The 19,896-nt window shown below is 34.8% G+C and overlaps 1 protein-coding gene across 1 annotated transcript; it reads right to left on the bottom strand.

The window, feature by feature from the left end:
* Window positions 1–2,022: 2,022 nt before the first annotated feature.
* On the bottom strand, window positions 2,023–19,654 carry LOC129952726 (lysosome membrane protein 2-like). The gene is made up of 6 exons (XM_056065528.1): window positions 19,518–19,654; window positions 3,868–3,931; window positions 3,197–3,798; window positions 2,735–3,140; window positions 2,417–2,664; window positions 2,023–2,356 (listed from the first exon to the last, which is right to left on the bottom strand). Exons 2-6 carry the CDS (start codon window positions 3,902–3,904, stop codon window positions 2,123–2,125), a joined length of 1,527 nt encoding a protein of 508 aa, XP_055921503.1. The 5' UTR covers window positions 3,905–3,931; window positions 19,518–19,654; the 3' UTR covers window positions 2,023–2,122.
* Window positions 19,655–19,896: the final 242 nt, after the last annotated feature.

Here is a 19,896-nt window from a genome sequence, read left to right as displayed (position 1 = left end):
AATTTTTCGAAGCCACTTGTAATGTTGCCCACTGAAGCAGCGCATCCATATGCCTTACCAAACAAAGCGCTAATTTGGTAGAGGCCAACAGTTCTGCCGGGGTGGTTTTTAAGCCATGTTGTCAATTCCCGATTATAGTAACTGTCAAGTGGACCAAAAAATGATACGTCCAGAGGCTGAATTCTATGTGTGCAATGAGGCGGAAAGCACAACATGACAACACCATTTGCTTTAGCATATTCCAATGCCTGGAGATTTTTGTGGCTTCCATGGCCATCAAGAATAAGGAGAACTTTATTTTGAAGGCTGCAACCAGTGAACTTCACAAAATGTTCCATCCACTTGCAAAAGAGTTCATCCACCATATATCCGCTTTCATAGCACAGTGATCCAGCTGGTGCACTATCAAAATATTCCAGTTTGTGATTTTTACGAGGGAATATCAAAGCTGGAGGAACAAAGTTTGCAGTTGCACTTGCGCAGACTACGACAGTGACATGTTGGCCTCTTTCGGCACTGGTTAAGGCACCAACTTGTTTTTTTCCCAGATTCATCCATATTATATATTCGTTGGGGCGGTATTTCAGTGATTAACGAACTTAGTATTTCAAAAAACTTCATCACCTGTGGCTTATTAAAAGCCTTTGCCTTCGCAGCAGAAGTTGGCTCAGGTGATCTTAAAGTCAGTTTTGTGTTCCGGGATCTAAAACCATCCAGCCAGTCCCAACCAGCCATTTGGGACCTCTTATCGAATGTGTGTTTTATTTTAAGTTTTTCAGCAAATTCAAATGCTAATTTTCGGACTTCAGTTGTCGTAAAACCGAAGAAACGACTCTCGAAATCCAATAAGTGTTGAACCAACTGCTTTTCGATTTCTTCGTTAAACGTTGGTTTGAAGCGCCCCATGTTTTTTGGAATGGCTTTAAAGTGGCGCCGAAGGGTGGCTTGTGGCACTTCATACTTTTTAGCGGCAAAAAGCCAGCCACACTTTTTGTTTTTGACATCTTCAATGGCCTTATCCATGTTTTCTTTTGACAAAGAAAGCCTGGTTGATTTCCTTTTGTAATTTGCTGGCATACTGAAATATAAAAAATTCTAAATTAATTTTGAATTTGTTTTTTACTACCTTCCTGGTAAGATGACATATGTCAACTTGGACGGACGAGCGCCATGTCATCTTGCCCGACACGATCGAAAATGGTTTCAATGTTAAAGGCACAAAAACTACACAATCTGGCACTTAAATAACACAAAAACTTCATAAAACACAAATAACTGTATTCATAAAACACTTCAGACACAACATTGTACTTACTTTAACGGAAATAATACTCGATAGAACTTTTTAGTAAAACAAAATGTTCGTGAGCAAAATTCTTCTGTCTGCTCCTGTAGAAACACTCTTGCCAACTGAAGAAAGCAACAAAAATTGAGAAACTGACATTTTAAAACTGCATGTTTTGGCGTGTTTAAAAGAACAGTTAGACTTATGGTTACTGAAAAAATGCAACTATTTCGTCTTGTCGAATATGTCATCTTAAGCAGATCTCCCCTAACTCCAAACGGAAGATCTAGTTCAATTATCTGAACATTTGCTTTGTCTGACAGCTCAACAGCTGTAAAAAAATGTCAACAAACAAAATATTTGCTCTTTGGAGGTATGAAATAATATAAATGTTATTCAAAGCAACCTCGAAGCAGGGCCACCGTAACTCAGACGAAGCTGAAGCGTGTTTTGGCTGAATCACAAACACGCTTCAGCTTCGGCTTCGTCTGCGTTACGGTGGCCCGTAAATAAAATCGACCGTACATTTCTGTCATTGGAATTTTGTGAAATGGACACACAAACTTTTTCGGATTGATTTAAATGAAACTATAACTGGTCCCTCAATTTGAATCATCAATCTTACCCCAAATATTTGATTCCAATTAGAAAATGCTTGATATCAATTGAGAAATTTTTGTTCAATAATTATACTCTATGCGCTTCCCAGTATTTCCGGCAGTTCAAAAACAACATCACACTTTTTAAAATAAAAATCTATTTATTCACTATTCTATATCACAGTTGTTCTTTCTTTGTTTTAATAAATCTATAACAATTATGGAATAAGTAATATTATTATTTAAATTCCTTAGTAATAATTTCCGCACAAAGTGGTTGTTGCAAAATCGCCAGCTCCGGTTCTTTCAATAAACAAACTAAATCCTTGTGGTAAAAAGCCTTTCTAATACTTTTATGAAAAGCAAATATACTCAAAGCGAACAAAAATACAACACAAATCGGTTGAATTATTGGCAACAATAGAAACATTTTAACTAATCCATAAATTATAGAGCTCTCGTTAATGACAAACTGCAAATAAAAATACATAATTATAGTTTCTGAATTGTTTTTGAGAGTTGCGTGTCTTACATATTCCATCCAAAATTGTGGCACTATCATGTTACTGAATCTTCTGATATTCGGTGAATAGTTTTCCAAAGACGGTAGAGGCATATTGGATTGAAGTCTTGCTATACCTTCTAATTGAACTCCGGACGTTGGTTCAACTGTGAAAAAGGAGGCGTGCTTTGCATCACTTGGAGCAAGACCTTCTATATAGTTCTCCCATGGACCATGAAAACCAAAAAAGTGAGGCGGTGAGACAGCAACAGGAAGTCCTAAGATTCAATAGAACATTCAATTAATTTCTTGAGGGTCATTTAGAGCCAAAGACGTTATATTACTTACCAAAAGCACACTTTGAGGCATCACTAAGTCCATCAGGTAGCTCCACATCTCCAGTTTGTTTGAAACAATCTAAATTTGAATTTTCCAATCTCTTGTAAATATCATCTCCCAAGACATATTTATAGGCTTCAACTCCATGTACTTGAACTGTCTTATTATAGACCATGGGATAAGTTCGACAAAGATTCTTCATATAAGCATAGATCACATCGTCCTTTCCAATATGAGGTGGTAGACCAGTTCCTTCACTGGCTCCAACCAGTGAGACGGGACATTGTTTTGCGTAGCTCTCAGAATACACATCAATTCTTGACAATCCATTGAAGGTGTTGATTTTGAAGAAATCTTTAAATCCATGTTTCGTTCCAATGTTGACATTGAAAATATTATCAGATGGATAAAATGACTAAAAAGGATTCACGAATTAAATCATCTGAAGAATACAAAAGTTTAAAGACTCACATTAAATAAGATTCCAGCATTTTCTCTTGGCGAGGCGAACGGAATCTTCTTGACAAAATCAAAAATTGGTGAAGAATTATTCCAGAGCAATTCATACACAGTTCGATTGAGGAAAACATCATCATCCTGTGCGATCATATTGAAAGCCATCCTAGCCAAGAACATATCATGAGCCATTGCAGCAAATCCCAGTAACATAGGATTGACAACTGTTATCGTTTGATTTAGAATTCCAGCTGCTGTTCGTTCCTCATCGAAGACTATATCAAAAACTGATGAATAGGTCATTGTTGAGTTTTCATTGTGGAATTTAATATTCTCTTGGCGTAGGATCTTCTTGTAGACTATGGGACCGATTTCTTTGAGTTTTAATTTCGCACTTGAATTCGATAGGAATTCATAAGGATTCTCAGCTGCAAAAAGATACATTTTGATTCCAATATCAACCCCAGAGGCAGATGGATGTCTCCACATTTCATAAGCTGGTAGCCAGGGACGAACTTTTATACGTTCATTAAGGGCAACTTCTTGGTAGTCATAGAATATAGAGAGAATTCCCAAAGTGATTGATGTGAGTCCCAGCAGGAGGTATGATATAACATCTAGAGAGAGCGAGAGAGGCAAAATAATTATTTCAATCAGAAGTGGAATTAGGTTAAGTACGAACTTACATCCAATGTCCTTGTTTTGAATTTTGTGCTTTTGCATATTAGATAAACAGCTTTTAACAAGATTCTAAAAATAAATAGAAAAAAGGTTGTTATTGATTTCTGTCATAAAATTTAAATAGTTTACGAGTAGTAAGGTTCTAAGGCGTTCGAATCTCTGTGGATTTGACCATGATTAAAATTAGGCTTAAGGTATGGCTTCTGTAAAAATGAAGCACATGACAAAAGTAACGCATGATTTGAAGAATCAAACATTTTTATAACAGCAACTTATTGTGTATATTGAGCACGCATTAAAGGGGTTATAAATACCCTTTTAATGGCTAAACACAGTGCGAGAAATTAGAAAGGGAGGACAGGATTAGAAAGGAGATGACGATGCACATTGGTTTTGAATGTCTGCATATTGTAATGAGTGAGAAATATTGAGCCTTAGTAAAGAGTTCCACATTCGTGTTGTGCGGCTAAAGAAAGAAGCCCTATCCTTAACAGTACGTCTGAAATTGGGTTTAAGGGCAAACTGATAAGCATTTTTAAAAGAACAGGTATTACGGTTGAATTGTGTGAGGAATACAACTGGCTATATCACTAGAACATTGTTTTTAAAAATATCGATACAACAATGATAGGCATGAGTCTTTGAGACCTTCTATCCAAAAGACTCAAGCACGTTATTGGGGCACCTGCCCAAATATGAGAATTATACTCGAATTTTGGACAAAAAAAGCTTTGTAAATTATAGCCAGATCAAAAGGGGTAGAAATACTTCATGCATCGTCGGAAAAAACCTAAAAACTTAGCAGAATTTTTGGCGATGTCGAATATGTGATCCCTCCACAACAAGTGGTTTGTGATACAGATACCTAGAACTGAAAGCTTTTTAGTCTCTTAGATGTAAGTACCACCCATTAGTAGTAGAATTGGGGAAGTGTTACGCTTTTGCGAAAGTAGATAACTTGGAGTTTCCGTAGCATTAAATTCTACACCGTTTTTGATTAACCATTGGACAATACTGCCAAGATCAAAATTAAATGAGCTTATCATACGCTGCCTTTGGTAGTCCACATCCGAAGACCAAGGTTAAAAGCTAATATGAAAAGCTGTCATCAGCAAAACAATTTAGTTTGCTGATCAAAAAAAGATCATTTATAAAAGTAAGGAAGACGAAGAGTATCGAATACAAAACGGAGCCCTGGGGCACACCAGCGTTTATATTGGGGATATCAAATTTGAACTCGTCCAATACTAATTGAATTGGAGGGTCCGAGTTTAATTTCAAACCCAACAAAGAATATATTTATTAATACCAAAGGCCCGCATTTGCGATAAGAGAGCTTGATGCCAAAACTCTATCAAACACCTTTGAAATATCAGTGAAATAATCTTACTTACTCCAAAACGATGTAAAAATCTGTTCCACCGTTCGGTGCTACGAAAACCGTACTGCCGGTTATTAAGAAGCTTTCGTTCTTCAAGACATTTCCTCAGCTGAAAATTAATCAGCGTTTCCAAGAAGGATTGTATGTGCAATTGGTCGATAGTTAGAGAGTGAGGAAAATTCATCTTTTTTAGGGACAAACTGGACAAAAGTTGTTTTCTTTAAGTACTGTGCGAGTGCGAAAGAAGATTCGATTCATATAATCGTTAACGCTTTCAAATACAGGAGGAGCCATGTCAGCAGCATTGGCAGCATCGAAATTACAAATATTCCAATATTTACCAATAGGCTGTGTTATTTGAACTTCTAATGAAAATGAAAATCTATTGTCAAAACAAATTAAGACCATACATTCATTGGAATTTCTATAATTTATTTACTGATTCTATTAGAAACATTTATTGGTTCTGCCAACAAAAAGTCGCAAATTTACATAAAAAGTCATACAATTTGTTGGTCATTGCTTCTGGGTTTCTACTGCGGATATAAAGTTATTTTTACCTTATCGTATTTAAAGAAGAACTATATATTGAATATTACATAAGTAAATAAAACACATAACTTTGTCCAATAGTCATGAATATATTTTGTGAGTTATTTGATGGTTAAGTAACCAATTATTAAACAAATATTTTGACACTTTAAATGACAGCTGAGTTTGACAGGTGTCAAATTTAAACTTTACCCATCTTTTGACCATATTTTCATATGGTTTGACAGGTGTCAAATTTAAACATAACCTATCATTTGACCATATTTTCATATGAGTGTGATCGAATCAAAGAGTGATGCAACTTCAAAAACAGTCAAATGTAAACACACCCTAATAGTTTAAGTTTTCTACAATTCATGAAAAAAATTAAACTTAAGGAACTTGAGAATTAAAATCAAAGAAATTCATTGTAAATACATATTGAAAAATTAGCATCATATTTTAGAATTTCTAGTAAGTTTGTTGTTTTCCCAATAGTTTTTGATGTTGGAATTAAGAATTACGAGTATGTATTAATTAATTTTGATGTTCCAATGGTAGACATGTGCATTCAAGAGGACACAAGCGTCCACAGGTTTTTCTCAAAACCCACCTCTGTCTATCAACTCCTACTCTCACCTCCCCGCGGTGAACATCGGGTGCCTAGTACCTCAACTGGAGATTGGGGAGGAGAGGTGTTTCCACTAAGGCACCTCTCCTTATCCAGGCGGCAGCGGAAGAATTCTCGAGATAGAATCAACGGTGGCGTCTACAGTTCCAGTAAGGTTGAACTACTTAGTGAACACCTTATAGGGCTTCTTCGACATATTCGGAGCCCAGGCCTGTAAGGAGCGGTTTATCCGGCTCCCCTTCCTTGGAGTTATACTAAGGATCTGGCCCTCTAGTTTGGAGATTGTGCCGTCGGGGTGACTTCCTGGTCACGTAAAAAATACCTTTAGTTTCGAAGCACCAACAAGTCTCGGATACGGACGGATTCACTGTTGACAACCCACGCAAACGAAATAAGGACAACGAACTTCGGATATGTACGTGGAATGTTAGGTCCCTTAACAGACCACGTGCAGCCGAACAATTAGCGGAAGCCCTAAACTGCTGCAAGGCAGATATTACAGCCATCCAAGAAGTGCGATGGGATGGACCGGGCAAACGCAAACTAAAAGACTGCGATATCTACTACGGCGACTGCTACCGAGAACAAAGACAGCGTCTATTGGGTGTGGATTTGTTGTTGGAACTAGGCTCAGGAAAAAAGTCTTGAGTTTCAACAGTGTGAGCGAGCGCATCACGACAATCCGCATCAAGGCTAAATTCGCCAACATAAGCCTAATATGCGCGCATGCCCCAACAGAGGAGAAAGATGAAGACACCAAAGATATGTTCTTCGAGCTCTTGGACAAGACATATGAGCAGTGCCCTGGCTATGACATTAAAATTGTCTTAGGAGATTTTAATGCCAAGCTAGGAAGAGAAGACATCTTTGGTGGCATAATCGGGAGATACAGCCTGCACGACACTACCTCCGACAACGGATTCAGGCTGGTCGATTTCGCTGCGGGGCGAGACGTTCTGGTAGCTAGTACGCAGTTCACGCATCTTAATATCCACAAGGGGACATGGAAATCTCCTGATCAATCAACCGTCGACCAGATTGACCACATTGCGATCGACGCACGACACTTCTCCAGTATACAGGATATCCGAAAACTCCGAGGGGCCAATATTGACTCGGACCACTACCTCGTAGTAGCCAAGGTACAGCTACGGATATCCCGATCCAAGCCAAAACAAGGAAGTACTGTGAGAAGATTCGACGTTAGACGGCTACAATCGCAAGAGGCTGCCACGTCCTTTTCCGATCACGTCTCTAATAACCTCTTAAGGAGTGCTATGCTACCTGCATTAAGCATTGAAAACCAGTGGCAACATTGCCTTGCAGCCATCAGAGATGCCGCTTCTGAAGTGCTAGGTTTCACACGGCCACCACAGCGACGACGAATGCCGGCAAGCGCACGCAGCGAAACAAGAGGCATACAAAACGGCGCTGCACAAAAGGACTAGAGCTGCTCGTGAGCTCTATGAGCAGAAGAGGAGACAAGAACACTGGCTTCTTAGATGGAAAAAAAGAGAGCATGAGTGTGCCCGATACATAAGAAAGGAGATCCTCTAAACTCCGCCAACTACAGAGGCATCAGTCTCCTTAACATTGCGTATAAGATCCTCTCTGCCGTATTATGTGAACGTCTGAAGCCATTCGTCAACAACTTGATTGGTCCTTATCAGTGTGTCTTCAGACCAAGAAAGTCCACTATCGACCAAATGTTCACACTACGGCAGGTGTTGGAAAAAACCCAGGAGCTTCAAATCGATACCCACCATCTCATTATCGGTTTTAAAGCCGCGTATGACAGCATTTATAGGGAAGAGCTCTACCGAGCAATGTCTAGTTTTGGCATCCCTGTCAAACTTATCCGTTTGTGCAGAATGACGATGGAGAATGCACGCTGCTCTATCAAGGTCGGAAAAGATCTCACGGATGCATTTGATGTCAAAAAAGGTTTTAGACAAGGCGATGCACTGTCATGCGACTTCTTCAACATCGTTCTGGAAAGAATTGTGCAAAACTCAACCGACAACACTAGAGGCACAATCTTCCAAAGGTCCATCCAATTACTCGGATACGCAGATGATATTGACATAATTGGAAGATCAAAGCGTGATGTCAGTGGAGCGTTTTTAAGCATTGTGGCGGAAGCGAAGAAGATCGGTTTAGTGGTCAATGAGGGCAAGAGCAAGTATATGATGTCATCAAAAAAGGACACTGAACAACGACGTCTTGGACAAAACGTCACCATGGACAGCTATAACTTTGAGGTAGTTGAGGACTTTGTCTACCTAGGCTCCGCTATTAACACAGACAACGACACCAGCGCCGAAATCAAACGAAGAATAACTCTTGCAAATCGCTGCTTCTTTGGACTTAGAAGGCAATTGAGAAGTAAAGTCCTCTCTCGATTATGTAAAATCGCTGAGGCCTGGACCCTGTCAAAGAAAGATGAGAGCGTCTTAGGATGCTTCGAGTGAAAAATTCTTAGGGTGATTTTTGGTCCCGTACGCATAGATGGAAAATGGAGGAGAAGATATAACTGGAGACAGCTAGCTAGGGACCGAGCCGGCTGGAGACGCATGTTGGTTGAGGCCCAGGTCCGCCCCGGACTATAGCGCCACTTTAAGTAAGTAAGTATATTAATTAATTTTAATTCCATGCATTCTAAAGCTTATTATTTCTTTATCTTAGGTGTTTCTCTTAAAGTGATTTTGGATTTAAAAAAAATTGACTTCGTATAAGAAAGAGACAGGGTGATGTTGTTATTAAAATCGTATGTACTTTTTTCGCCAGCTTTATCTCAATAAGATGGAGAGCCAAAGTCTTTATAATCCTTAAATGTATTCTATTTGCTGTTGGTTGAGAAATGTTATGTTAATCGCGTTGGTTCTGTTAAGACTTGGAAACACACAGATATTGGAAAACATTTCATTGAATTTCGATCTTTAATATCTAGGAGGTCAATTATAAACTTGGCAATTTTACGATACCTTTCGTACTAATAGTCGTCACCTATTTCAAAGGGGTCGATTCGGATAATGTATAGCCTTTATTTTCTATTGGGTGGTAGTATTCTGAGATTCAACAAAATATTGATCTATGCTTAAAGTCTTCTGACATGTCTCGCAATGTAATTTTCTCAATTTTAATGTTTTATAGAGTTAAAAACAGCTTGAACATAGGTTCTGCTGTGTTTATTTTTAGACTCCAGGCTATCGTTTTTAAATGGGTTTAATTTACCTATGAATAACATTAAGTGATGTTTGGTTTAGTAAAAACAAAATCATAACTTATCAAAGAACTATGAATATGGCAAATTGAAATCAAATTTATTTTACCTTATTTCGCAAAATTAATAAAATCAAATAACATTTTTGTTTACAAACAAATAAAATCTTAATAAAAATAGTAAAATTGGAAATTGTGCAATCTTTTCGTTGAATATTATAAAGTTTATTGATAAAATATAGAAATTAATCTTATGACGTACCTACTTTGGTTAAGTCTTCGAGTAATATCTTTCTTTAAGGTCCAAAGGTAAAATTTAAATAAAACAATTTTAAACGTGGTTTTATGTTAATTCAAAGCGTGAACATTGAACCGATGGCGATCTATTAACGTTTGAAGAAAAAAGAAAAAAAAACAAATATTCTCGAATCAAAAACTGTACTTTAAGTTCTTATTTACACGACACACCCATTTTAATGTATTATTTATTATTGACACTTTTGCTTATGATTTAAAATTACACTATTTATTTACACTACATCATTATCCACTTAACTTACCTAGGAAATAAGTGTGAATAGTTTAAAATTTATTAAATCAAGAAATTACAGTTAAACCTTTCGTGCTTGAAACCTTTTTGAAGACTAAACGACTTGTTCTGCGTATGTAGATACTTCAAAGTTGATGAGATACTAAGTGATGATTTTCACAACTTCATCTTTTCATAGAAAAGGTTAGCAAACAATATAGGATAGGTCGTAAGAATATTTTCTAAGGAATTTAGAATTTTATAGATTTTAGCTAAAGCTTAGTTTAGACCAGCCAGGGGTTCCCAATCTTTTTTAATTCGCACAGCATTTTTTGCGTGAGAAATTTCAAGCGGAGCACTTCGTTGCGCATATTCCGTTTTTTTGAGTTACATATGTATCACGCAGTCTCTAAAGTGATACACTAAAATAACCAACGTTTATTACACAATGAGGAAGGTTCTAACTTCAGCACTCATTTCGAAAAGCCGCTTCAGTTTTTTCCGCGAAAAAGCCTGGTATTCTTTGGCCGTGATTCAATAAAGTTAATTATTTTCACGCTTTCGTCCAACACCTCTTTTAGAGAGACCGGCATTTTGTTCATATTGGCAACGGCTTGCAGAAAATCAGATATTCTTAAAAGGATTGTAGATATTGGTAGCGCACAAATGCTATTAAAATAGCCAACCCTGAAAATTTTTTGACTTTTATTAGTAAAAGTAACTTTCACATTCTCCACGAAGTCTCCGATTCGTCTTGATATTGTGTTATTTGACAAAGTTACGGTGTTAAAATTTTGTTTAGCCTTATAACCCAACAAAAATTCAACAATGTCGTTAACACATGGCTTTCTTAAGTTTTCAGCAATAGTATGGGCTTCCCAATTTGCGCTATTCGGAAACTTACCAAGTAGGACGATATCAACACATTTTCGTTCACTGCTTTTGAGAAGAAATCAGTCGGTTTGCTTTTGACATCTGCATATATCCCTGAAACATTGCACTGTTCGTTGTCACTTGTCTCAGCAAATCCAAAATTCAAATATGATTTGTGGTAATCCTTTTAACTGACCTTTTTTCTGTATTCGGAAACCCAAATTCGACTTCGATCAAAATTACAAGATCAGAAGCTCAAAATTAACTAGTTACTAGTCCGTCTTGGAATTTGTATATTTTTTCAAATATTTCCACGGAGCACCAAATACTCCGCGGAGCACACTTTGGAAAACCCGGGTTCAGACTATTTTGTCTGATGTTTAGCCTTATTTTGTATTTCTTTAGATGCAGACAATGTCAAAACGGACAAACAGACTTATCTACACTTTTATCTGGTCATGTTGTATTTAAGTTTTTTCAATAAGGGCGGTTAGATTTTGTGTGTAGATGTAGGACGTTGTGCCATAAGAAATTAGCTATCACCGTTATGTCTGCCAAAAGCCGAGTTCTTTTGCACGGCGAGGAATAGACTGCCCCGGGTTCTGCTGTACACTTTTTAGGACCTTGGGTTCCTTGAACGTACGGGTGTTGGCTGATTGCTTACTAAACCGGTCGTCTCATATTTGGCCACTAAACAATGAAAAGTCGACTGCGAAGGGCCACCACCTCTACCGTAAAATGGCATAATGCGCGCAACATTTACGTTATCAAACACTCATTTTGATTCAAAGTTTTATTATTTTAACAATAAATTCAATCAAGTAACTTGCCATGATTATTTGGCATAAATAATTGAATAATAAACAAAAGATTTGACAGATGTCACCAAAACAAAATGGCGCCAAAAAAACTATATAGGGGAATATTGACTATTATAGATTGGATGTCAGTTCTCTACTTAAAACTCATGGTCATTATAAAAGCTAAAATATGTAAAACTCAAAAAAAGCGTACCAAAAGTAAATAGGTTGGAAAGCTTTCTGTAACTTACATTTTATGAAATTGTGAAAAACCGTCCATGTGTTTATATATTTTCTAAAAATATTTTTCTAATGCACATAAGATGTTATAAAGGTCTAAAATGTAATCTAAAACCGTACTGAATTTAAATATTAGGATTTATAGAAATTAAAAACAGTCCTAAACAGAGTTCTAATATCCTAAACCCTCTAATTTGAGGGCCTATTAAATCGAATTTCTATCTCAGACTGATATTTAGATCAGAGTTCTAACGCTTGAAAACTTGATGAAGAAGTGAGTTAAAACTCAATCGAAGTCTTAGTTATCAATGACCCAAGTCTTAGAGCAAGGGCGGAACCAGACTTTTAATCAGAAGGGGGGGAAGGTGACACATTTAACATATAGACGAGTTTTTCATTCACCGCTTAAAAATGTTTTTTGAATGTCCTGTAAAGGAGGTTGACAAAATTTAAATAACATAATGTGCATCTTAACCTTACATTTACCTTATAAAATTATTTTAGAACACTGTTGTCCCACAAGGTATGGTCTAACTTTTTAATTTGATCACCTCGCTACATATGAAAGCATTCAAGTTTCTAACAGTTTTCTAAGTTTACCATTTTTTAAAGGTAAGGTTAGGTTATAGTGGAAACGGACACACTTAGGCCAGTTTATTGGCCCATTGTAATACCACATGAATTTTGATGCTTCCTCCTAAGCTCAATGGAACCAGCTTGAGTCCCTTACGAAACGTGAGAGGCTGATTATACCGATATGATTTAGATCGTTTAGATCGTTAAAGAAGAATTCTCCTAGGTAATTCTTGCGTTTTCGAGCTAGAGCAGGACATGTGCAGAGAAGATGAATAACCGTTTCTTCCTCTTCCTCGTCCATACAGCTTTTGCAAAAGTCATTTGAGAATACGCCTAGTCTCGTGGTGTGCTTTCCTATTAGACAGTGTCCGGTTATGACACCTATTATCGAGCTTATTTGCGATCTGCTTAGAGAGAGCAAGCACCTTGAACGTTTTAACCCCCCCTCAAGAGACCTTTCTCTTTTGGATGTAGAGTCCTTATTAGATCTTGTTGTAGCAAGTATGCTTTTGGCCCATTCGACGCTAGCGGTTTGCTGCGGTGTTTTTTCAACCCCCGATGATGCACCAGAGGCCTTCAAGATTTTCGCCGCTTGCCGCATTTGTCTATAAAGGCCTTTAGAGAGTTTTCCATTTCTGGAAGTATTCTCACTAGTAGTTGAAGGGCCATTTTCACAACCCTGCACTAAATTAGGTATTGCTACCTTTTTATTCTCGTTGCTACCAACAGCAGAGGAGGGTCCATGGTTAGCCACTACTCGCTTCTCTGTGTTGGCCGCAAGAGGAGTCAGTTGATGTTAATTCATCATTCTGACGTGTAAGGAAAAGATTGGGATTCGGTAACAGCAATTCAGCTAGGTTACCTAGAGTGAGGAGATAGGACCGTTGCTAACTTTTTCGCCATTACTAACGTGGGAGGTGGGATGGGAGTTGGTGACATAAGCGTAGGCTGGTATGCCTTGTTTATGTGGGAATGGATGATGATTTTGGGAAGGTAGAGGGATAAAACTAAATCAAAATATTTTAGAGGGTTTTTGGTTTACGAAGGTATGTAAGAAATTGTTTTAAGATGTAGCTTTTTTCCAAAAATTATATAAACTTTTTTATTTCTATTTCTATTAATGCGAAGAATGCTGCACAAATTCAAAAACAGAGAAAATGGGAGAGCAAAAATTTCGGGCTTTTTTTTTAAGTAGTTTTTTCGAACTCAATTTTCGGGAGTCCATCGCTATCAGTCTGCATACTCGTAGATGATAAGAAAATCAAAGAAACAAAATGCACGACTGCTTCGCTAGAACTTGCTAATATCCTCCAAAAAGAGTGTTTACAAATATTTATTATATTTTAAGATTTAAAAATATACATATCTGCAAAATAAGTTTCTCTCAAAAATTTGAATGCCGTTGTATTTTTTTACAACCTGAATTAACTTAAAATTGTGACCCCTTTTTGATATATCGAGTTTTGTACAAACAACTACATTTTTTAAATTATGATATTCACGGAAATGTGAAAAATTAGAAAATTTAAAAAATTGTATCGGTTAATTTTTGAAAAAAAATCGAATTTTAGATTTTTAACCAACAAATTTGTATGGAGACTACTGTTATTTTTCGTATTAAAAAATGTAAAAAAACGCCTTATGCTAATTCCAGTTTGAACTCAGTCAACACAAGGGTTTGAGTTGTAGAGCCCATAACAGACAGACAGACTGACGGACGGAATCGGAGGACCCATTTTTTTCGACTTTTCTACCATCGTAATGTTATGTTTGATTTAAAGCTTCAGTTCGAATTTTTTTACGAATGCAATACTTGCCATATAGTTACTATATGGCGCAAGTAAAAATCACTTCACTATTTATGAGCGTCAAAAAAATAAGACCTAATTGATAGCGAGTTTCAGGAATTTAAAGGTAACTTAATATCAAATTGATCTCTCAAGGTTTCTTTTTAAGAACTCAGAGACAAATTTTATATATTACGATAGTTTTGAAGTTAAGAAGTTCCTACGAAATAAAAACAAAAAATTATCTCACAGGGGGCTTATGTCCCCACCGCCACACCCCCTGTATCCACCATTGTCTTAGAGACTAGAAATTTGTCAAGAAATTGGTCGTTAGTTTAATTAAAAATTGATTTCAACGAATTTCGGATCAGAGTTTTACATGTCAGTTAAGCAGCAATATGTCAAGTTATGAGTGACAACTTTGACAAAAGCTTAACTTATCTTGGGATTAAATTTGTCTTTTCTTTGAAAATTGTAATTTACATGTTTGATAAATAAAATAAGCTGCAGAAAAATCTATTCGTATATTCTTCGTTAAATTTTTTGGCAGGTGAAGTCTTAACAGCTAGTGAGGAATTTTTTAAAAATAAATAAAATACTGAAAATATTTAAACTGAATATTGTAGTAAAGGTTTGTAGATTTACAAAATCATCGAGAATTGAATTGAAAAAATTTCACTTCATAAATAAACATAGCCTCAAAAAAACAAATATAAAGATTTTCTTTCGAATTATAAAAGATGTCATTGCTCGAAAACTAAAGCCTTAAACTAAAGCCATGAAAAAACTTAAGAAAAAGTATAATTTGATTGCCAGTTACATAACCTTGTTCACATTACACGTTTCTTGCTGGAAAATCTATCAGTAGTATAGTAGGATTTTACACGAATAACAAAAACAATATCCGCAGTATGAATACTACCGATAAAAGTTAAAGTAGAATCTTACTATGGACGGGTTTTGACATTTATACGAGTCTCGAATGGATCTTATGCGATTTCGTTCTCAAATGTTGGTACGATTGATATTGCATTTGTATTTCGATGGCTGTGTTCGTTGAGTAGTTGTGCATTTGGAATCATGTGTTTTCCATTGGGAAAAAAATCAATCTGTTGCTGCGGATATTATTAACTTCCCATAGGAAGTTATTGTAATGGGTCCGATTTGTCAAATAGAAAATTTTGACATTTCTCGACGTTTCAAGGTCCCTAGAGTCGAAATAAAATATTTTTAGAAAGATGTCTGTGCGTGCGTGTGTACGTACGTTCGTACGTCCGTATAGGTCCGTACGTTCGCGACGTTTTTTTCGTCCTCCATAGCTCAAGAACCAGAAGAGATATCGATTTCAAATAAATTTTGTTATATAGATAATAAGGCAGAAAGATGCAGAAAGGGCTCTCAAGACAATTGCGTGGGTGGTTTTTTTACCATAGCAGTTTGAAAAAAGGTAAACATTTTGGTTAACCCTAAATGTCTTACGAACTAAAAACGCCAGAGACTTGAATTAAATTTTATATAATAAACTGTAATGTGATATCAAACAAGTATATTTTTTGGAAAAATTCCATTTAACGGTTTTTTTTTTATAAATCGAAAAAACTGGAAAAAAAAAAAATTTGTCACCTCCAAAATTTTACGATTTAAATATGATTTCATCTCCAAAACAATTTTGTGCAACGAAGAATAATGTTTTTGACTTCTGCTAAAATTTGGAGAAAAATCAAATTGACAGTTTTTTTTATTAAAAAATAAAAATCTAAAAAAAACATTACTCTAAATTGGTAAAAATTGAATATCGGTTCAAATATCTTTTCAAAAACTTGAAATTTGGGCTTAAATCTTATTTTATCTTACAAGAAATATTGTTTTTAACATTCAGTACATTTTTTAGAAAAATCGAATAAACAGTTTTTTTTACAAAAAATAAAAACGTAAAAAAAAAATTAATAAAAGTTGGTAAAAAATGATTTTCGACTCAAATATCTTTTTAAAAATTTGAGATAATAGTTTCTTATTAATTTTTACTTTTAAAAAATATTGTTTTCAACATTAGAACAAACTTTGAGACAAATCGAATTTACAGTTTTTTTACAAAAATATAAAAATCTAAAAAAAATTTATAAAAGTTGGTAAAAATTGATTGAATGAAATATTGGCTTTAAACTAATTTTATCTTATAAGAAATATTGTTTTCAACATTCCATAAAATTTTTAAAAAAATAGAATTAAAAGTTTTTTTTACAGAAAATAAAACTCTAAAAAAAAACAATACTAAAACTTGGTAAAAATGTACTTTCAACTCAAATAGCTTTTCAAAAATTAAAAATATTGGCTTCAAACTTATTTCATTTCATAGAAAATATTTTTTTCGATATTCAGTATTTTTTATATAAAAATCCAACAGTCCGTTTTTTTATAAAAAATAAAATGTACACAAAATAGTACGTACATTTTTTAAAAATTGATACGAGTACGTATAGACAAACTTTTAAGCAAGACAAATCGACAGACGGGATGGGAAGTTATCAGTGTGGGTCGCATCCCACCCTTTTTTTTAGTTTTGTTAAGGAAAATGGACTAACTGGGCTTGCTTTGCATGAAAATATAATAGAAAAGATAGTACAGTTTTGATATGTAAGGTTTTTCTTACCGATCCCTGACCGGAATAGAGGTAAATCAAGCTCATTTCAACTCTATTCAGGTATATAAAGAATTTAGGCGAGCTTCAAGCTCGCTTCAGGACCACATGTTAATGTAGTAGTCTACGAACAAACCCCTATCTTGAAGTTTTTACTGTATGTCAAATTGTTTGGTTAAAACTTTTAAATCGACTATCACATTACACAGACGTATTTTCTTGATTTTCATAGTCAACTATCAAATATCAGCTTAACGATTTCACCCTTCGTCTGAATCTTGCTATTTTTTTTTGGAATTGTTTGATAAATTAGTCTCGGAAAAATTCAATTGTATCAACTTTCAAATATAAAAACAATTAAAAAATATTAGAATTTACCCGAAATTCTTGAATAGTTTTAGATTTATTCTCAGCTATTCTTTTACACGTAAAAAATACTTAATCTACATCTCTAAGATTTAACGTAGCTAATATTTCAATTTCTCACTATTTCTGAAGTAAGGATCCCATAAACAGGAACAAATTTGATGGTTGATAATTAAAATTACAGGGTTTTAGCAATAAAAGGTTTTATTTTAAATAGCCCGATATTTTGGTAGCTGTCACTTTTGAAGCTGTCTTTTGACATTTGACATATAAATACAAACTCAATCGTCCGAGATTGCTTAAATTTACTACAAAAATTTTGAACTCACAGTAAGCAGTTTACAGCCATGTAATATACGTTTTTTGACCTTGTTATTTCTCCAAGAAATAATCATAATTAGCCATCGAAATCTTGTGACTTTTAAATTATAGACCAATGTAAAGCTAAGTTTTATGCCAATTCTCCACAATCGATTCAAGACATAGGGGCGTATTATCTTTGAATTGTTTTTCGAGGATGAAAATGAAGAAGTAAAGAGTAAAAGTTAAAGAGATGCTTCCAACCCACTGAAAGTACCAGATAATTTGTAACGAGATTTTTTTTTCATAGATTTGTGTTAAACTTTCGGTTTAGCATTTAAATATGTTTTAAGTCAGATAAGTTCAGGATTTCAAACGACTCAAAGTTCTGCAATTCCAACAATTTTAAAACTTTTCTCGCATGTGGAAGTTATCATAATAGTGTAGAAAATGACTGAGCTACGTTTCTCCCAACCTACAGTTTCAGTAGTTTTAAGCGAAGTTCTTAATATGCTTGAAGCAAGAATCTGCCCAGTTTCGATCAATGCAGATATGTGCACTAATAAAAAGCAAGAAGCGAGAAACTATTTTTTTCAAAGAGCAGGCCTACTAGGGATAGTTCGATGTGTAGACGGAACTCACATTGGTATCATAGCTCCTGCTCAGTTACAATACCAATATTTAAATAGAAAAGGTTTTTACAGCTTAAATGCGATGGTGAAAAAATACTTCAAAATTGAATCTTGATGTTTAGGTAAAACTTTTTCTTTTTAAGGCTTGTGAAAATAATGGAGTAATAAGATTTATTCATGCTAGGTCCAGGTTTTGGCATTTCAAAAAGTAGATTCAGGTCAGTTTTGAATGAGCGAAAACTGCGCTACAGTCCACAGAAAGCTATAAAAATAGTTACCGCTTCTTGTGCACTGCATAATATTTGTAGAAAGGACAACATTCTAGATCCAGAGGTTGAAAACGAACCAACGGAATCGGACATTGCTAATTTATCATTCTCCAAATTTTTGAAGTTTAAGGCGAACGTCAACTTGGCGAATCGCAAACAGAAATACGAAAAAGTCACATTCGCTTATATTTTTTAGGCGACTCGCGAGTATAATAATACGGCCCATAAAGTCGACAATGGGTAAATTGATCATAGAAAGTTTCATGGGGCTACAATTGTTCCCATGGCAATAATGTGGCTTATATTGTTTTCAATCTTTAAAGTTAAATTATCATCTTTGCATTTCTTTAAAAAAAATACTTACTTTTTTCAAAATCAAAAGTTAAATCAAAAATATTTTTTTTTGCAAATCTTTACTCAAGGTTTTCAGAATTAAAAATCACTAAAAAATTGATTGTTGACAGTTCTGGGATGGTTTAAATTTAGAACTTATTTTCATTAATCGATTTTTTTTTAAGTAATACAACTTTTATTATGTATTACATATTTCCAATATCAACACTTAAAAATGGACCGATTTTAATTTGAAGCCATTTTGACTTGAAACATTACACAAACTAAAAGCCATGTGTCAAATTATTTATACAAACATTTTCAGTTTGTTTAAACTTTAATTACACAAATTATTATTTTTATTTTGTGCCCTTTTACGTAAAAAAGAAGTTCACCACACCAACGATAACACGCTTTATTAAACAACACTCATTAATTATGGAGTTAAACCAAACTACCAAAATACACGAAGGTTCTTAAGCCTGCCCTCAGCCTAGAAAACCTCAATTTAAAAATTTATTATTTTTCGATTTTTATTCGTACTTACACTAAAAACAAAAAAAAAATAAGAACCAAAACAAAACCGAAACAAAAATGATTTATTAACTTTTGAATATTTATTATTTTTATCAAACTACAATATTTTTATCATCAGAATCACACTCAAGTCGAAATCAAAATTAATACTGAGAGAGAATTTACTTTATGAGAATGATTTTAAAGAAATTAAAATAAAATTCTATTGTTTTATGAATCGGAAGAAATGAGCAACAAACAACAAAAATAAAGAATGAAACTTATGAGAATTAAACATTAACTGTTTGCTGTTCTGTTGTAAAGTTAATACACTACTTATGTATGTTTGTATTTTTTTTTATAGATACTTAATCATTTTAATTGCAAATCAACGATCGATCAACAGGGCG

This window comes from Eupeodes corollae, chromosome 3 (genome assembly GCF_945859685.1).
Source record: "Eupeodes corollae chromosome 3, idEupCoro1.1, whole genome shotgun sequence".
Classification (NCBI taxonomy): domain Eukaryota; kingdom Metazoa; phylum Arthropoda; class Insecta; order Diptera; family Syrphidae; genus Eupeodes; species Eupeodes corollae.
This window is presented reverse-complemented; position numbering and strand designations above follow the sequence as displayed.